Source organism: Hoplias malabaricus, chromosome Y, assembly GCF_029633855.1.
Source record: "Hoplias malabaricus isolate fHopMal1 chromosome Y, fHopMal1.hap1, whole genome shotgun sequence".
Classification (NCBI taxonomy): domain Eukaryota; kingdom Metazoa; phylum Chordata; class Actinopteri; order Characiformes; family Erythrinidae; genus Hoplias; species Hoplias malabaricus.
Window position 1 is genome coordinate 13,753,082 of NC_089820.1, and position 4,780 is coordinate 13,757,861.

The 4,780-nt window shown below is 41.4% G+C and overlaps 1 protein-coding gene across 1 annotated transcript; it reads right to left on the bottom strand.

The window, feature by feature from the left end:
• Positions 1 to 233: 233 nt before the first annotated feature.
• Positions 234 to 3,938, bottom strand: LOC136679421 (transcriptional regulator protein Pur-beta-like). Its single transcript, XM_066657930.1, has one exon. The coding sequence runs from the start codon at positions 3,824 to 3,826 to the stop codon at positions 2,816 to 2,818; it is 1,011 nt and encodes a 336-aa protein (XP_066514027.1). The 5' UTR covers positions 3,827 to 3,938; the 3' UTR covers positions 234 to 2,815.
• Between the last annotated feature and the right edge of the window lie 842 nt (positions 3,939 to 4,780).

Sequence of the window (4,780 nt, forward strand, 5' to 3'; positions counted from 1 at the left end):
GATAGACTTGGAAGAGATTAGCATATGTTCTGACCTAGAGAGCACCTGGGTCAGCTCAAACCTGAATCATACAGAAACACAAGCCACATGTAAAATATTCCCCTGAATTAGATGTTTGGGTGTATTATTTATATATATATATAAAAACAACAAAATCTAATAACATTCTCCTTTATTTATTGATTTACCCCAAACCCACATCAAATAAAACTCATTTCCTCAGCAAAGAGTTTTTTCTTTAATTTATTGTTGAAAGGAAGTCTGTGGAGAATTAGGTACAGCAGAAAGATCTGGACTGAACAGCTGCCTTTGTCACAGGACGCGGTCCAGAAAAGACAGAAGTCAAAACTTTTTTTTTTTTTTTTAAAGTAGTAGAAAATTGCTATTGCTCCCCGGTGGTGTGTAGTATAACAAACACTTTGCTGTTTCAAGGGCTTAAAAACAAAAGAAAACAAATAAAGGAAGGTTTCCCATATTAAGTTTGACAAATATGCAAGAAAATGTCACATTTTGTAAATGGTGTAACACCTTACTCCTTTTTCCTTTTGAAAAATACTTTTGATAATAGAGCATAACATATTTAGAACAGGTTTAAACAAAAAATAGGAACAGAGGGTGGTTGTAAACTGTAACAGGCATGCACTTTAACATATCACAGAAAAGAGTTGTGGACTAATGATAATAGGCTGTTCTGGGAGGTCATAATATTACTGAGATACAAGTGCTTTTTTATTAAAAAACAAACAAAAAAAATGCTTTCCTTGGGGTGGAAATTTAAATAAACATATCAATTTAAACAGCTGGCAGAGAGACAGGAAACTAAATAGAATTAAAGCATCTTAAATACTGTTCATATATTTCTATAATTCACTATTATTTCTATGACCTTCTGTCTAGAAGGAACATAGTAAAAGTTAATGAAAAACAGTAAGAAATATCCCACCGGATAGTTGCATCCGAGATTTGTTTAAATAATCCTGTTCAGGAAGCATTTATAATTGATTCTATATTCCTATATATAAATATATTTCTATATATATATTTCTGTATATCATTTTTAAAAATAAGTCTTTAACCCCTGCTGGGCGTTTTTTTTTTTTTTTTTTTTTTTTTTTTTTTTATGTTTAATCTCCTTTGTTCCAGTTAATACATGAAAGCACTCTGTATATTCAGAACCATGACTATTTTGACAATCTAAGTCAAGACCAATATTGAACTGCCTCTGCTTTGAACACAAATCTCCAAAGCATTGGTCCAAAAGAGGCCAATGAATTTCCCTTTGAACACGTTGAACCCCCAGTTATGTATAATTACAATTATAATTATAATTTAACATTAAATTATAATTATAAATTAACAAAGTGGCATTGGTATCATGTAAATCAGCCAACTTTTAGGCTGTGTGCTTTGTCAATCCCCACAATCTCATAAGCACATTCTCCAATAATATAATGTACATTCAGTTTTGAATCCTACATGTACTTTCCTGACAAGATAATTATTATTATATTTTATTATTTTTTAAAGAGAACATAAACCTCTGCTGATGCTTAAGGGAGGTGGTGAGACTTTTTCATAGCACCTTTTCAGTTAATTATTCCATTTTTGTGGCTATATACTGCAAATGTCCAAGCTGTGACTTGAACTGCACCTAAAAGTGCACCTTTCAGGTTTTGATTCATTAATTTGATCCAAAAGCTAAAATAACTTTACGAATCATCTTTTCCCACTGAATCCAAGGGTGACTCTCAAATGGCTCCCTACACCCTGTAAAGTGCACTGTATTTAATGATAAAGATATAAATATGGGATTTAGTCACAGGATTGCACATTTACCAATTGGGCATTTAGTGTATTATTTGTTTAAAAGATATCATTTTCTGATAATCTAAAGTGCACTGCGTGGAGCTTAAGGAGCCATTTCAGTCTGAGCCCATAACATTGTAAATCAACGCTGTCCTTGTCATTTATGGTAACACACCGCAAACACACTAAAGAACCTCTTTTCTTTGCTAAAGTAATACTGTACGCCGATTAGAGTTCATAAGCACACCAAGATAAGGGGGGGGGGGGGGGTAATGGGTGAGGGATTTCTCTCTTTTCTCCAGAACATTTAAAACCGGGTTGCACCAAAAGTATCTTTCAGACAACTAGGCCTACTGCAGCTAGCTAGATAACGGTTAGCCAGCTCATCTACACTGCTTTAAACAATAATCTCTTTTTTTGTTTCTCAGTCATACAACTTTATTCGCCATAGGTTTTTAATCACTATAGTTCGAGTCGTCATGCACATTTTGTTTTTTATTTTCCCGCCTTACGAAGTTAGGAGCCAAAAAGCAGCTGACTGGAGCGAGGCTGCAGTTTGTTTATTCCCCCTTTTCCGTTCCACCTTAAATGTAGCAGCATTAACTTAAACACATCCTGTTGAAATACGTATGAAATGCTTCTTCCCATCTATGAAAACGCTGGAGTTAACGCCTTACTTTCCGTTACACCTTTAATGAAACTGTCATTTAAAGTTTAATCCACAATCGATCAATTTCAGGCTTCTGCATCATTTAAGGTGGAACGGAAATTCGAGTAAGAGGCCGACTTCAGGCTCGTTTCAGTTGCAGCATTTAAGGTGGAACGGAATATTTAGCTAAAGAAGCCAACTACAGCTTCGTTTATTTCCATTCATTAGGAGCCAGCTTCTTGTAACATTACGTATTTCCAACGGGTTGCACGTAACGCTAAGCGCTGCACCATTTTAGGTGGATCAGTGAAATGGAAATAATCGAATGGAGAAGCCCACTCTAGCTTCGCCTCTGAGGGATCAGTCATCGTCAACGTCGTCGCCCTCGGACTCCTCTCCCCCGCCTCCTCCTACTCTCCGCTCGTACATTTTATCCCGCTGCCGCTCCTGGATCTCCTTCATCTCCTCAGCGTAGCGGCAGAACGCGCCACCAAACTTGCTCCAGGCTTTAAGCGGTATCGTGATGGAGTTCCTGTAGCTGGGCTTCACTTCGCTCACACGCAGAAAAACGCCGTATTTGTTGGAGCCCACATCGAAGAAAAAGCGCTTTGAGTCCACAGTAATCGACGTGCCCTCGGGAAGCTCTCCATAGCCTGCGCTGCCTCCACTGCATCCTCCGCCGGCGAGCAAGTCTTCGTCCTCGCCGCCGTAGTCATCTATTAACTTAGCCAAAGCGTCACGGAACTCGATAAGTCCCTGGGCCGGTAAGGCGATAGTTTGCCCGGCTTGGACGCCTCCTCCTCCTCCTCCTCCTCCGCCGCCGCCGCCGCCGCTGAGACCAAAGCCGCGGTTCACAGTCTGGCGAATGCGGAGGAACCTGCCGCGCTGATTCTCCTTCAGATCGAGGTAGTATTTACGGTTCTCCCGCACCAGGAACTCGCTTTTCAGTGCCCGCCGGGGCCCGCCGTCCTCGCCACCTGAAGACTGCGCGATCTGCTCGGGTGTGCTGGGCCCCAGCTGCGCATAATGCTCGATGAAGTCCCCCAGATAATCGCGGAACTCGGCCGCTACGGACATGGAGAGAGTCAGGCGGCTCTTGGAACCTCCGGCGCCCACCTCGGCGATCTTTATGAAGCGGCCCTTGGAGTTCTGCTTCACGTCCAAGTAGAAGCGCTTGTTCTGAATGTCCAAGCGCTTAGAAGCCAGCTCCTGCGTCTCCTGATCCCGCGGGAAGTGCACGAAACCCCCGCCACCGCTACTGCTTCCACCGCGCTCACTCCCACTATCCCCATCCGCCATCTTCACCATCACACCATCACCGGGACGCACTCCCCGCTTTTGCGCCGATTTACCTCCTCCACTGAAGCGCATATTCCCTCCATCTCATTGGACAAACAGCTGTCCGTCACTTCAGTCCACAGATCCTATTGGTCAACACACAATGTCAATCAAACCCAGGGCATCACGTCTGAGCCTCTAGACTCTTTTTCCATTGAACATGTTGCTGTCTGTCATTTAGCTGTTCGATTTCATTTGCCAACACTTAGTGTCAATCATGTTCTTAGTCCCGCCCCTCCTTTTCATTGGATAAGAAGTACACCTTATTAAAAAAAAAAGCAACTTATCCGCACAGCTGTATGCCAATAAACTCAAATCATTAATCCCGCCTCTTATTTTGTTGTTAAGGTGATTGGCTCCCTCTTATATGTCATGCCTCCTGACCGCCAGAGGCGGCAAAGCGGATCGAGAAATAAAGTGCCTACACACTGGACTATGAAGATATTTTTGGAGCAAAACAACCAGCACCCGCGACAGTGGAACGTGTACCTTTTACAGGATTTTTTTTTCTCGATATGTGTGAAAACAAAGTTTGTTTCCAGATATACTTCTTTATCAGGATCAGAATAAGAATCAAATTTTATTGGCCATGAATGCTTACACATACAAGGAACACACACTCAAAGAGTCATACCTGTAAACGTAAAATGGAGTGTATAGTTTGTGTTGTATTATACACCAATAATATTATATTAATATATATATACAATTAAAGTGCAGAAGAAAGAAACCAGAAGATTAAGGTTTTTTTTGTGTAACAGTAATGTCAAGTGTTCAGGAAGGTGGTGGAACAGGTGGTGTCTGGTGTGTGAGGGATCTGAAATTATTTTCTCTGTATGCTTCCTGGTTCTGGAGCTATGCAGATTCAGCAGTGTGGGCAGCTTAATACCAATGGTCTTCTCCACAAACCTAGTGATGCGCTGCAGTCTGTGATTGTCCTGCTGGGTGGTTAAGTTGCCCCACACTCTGATGGACGTGGTGATGACA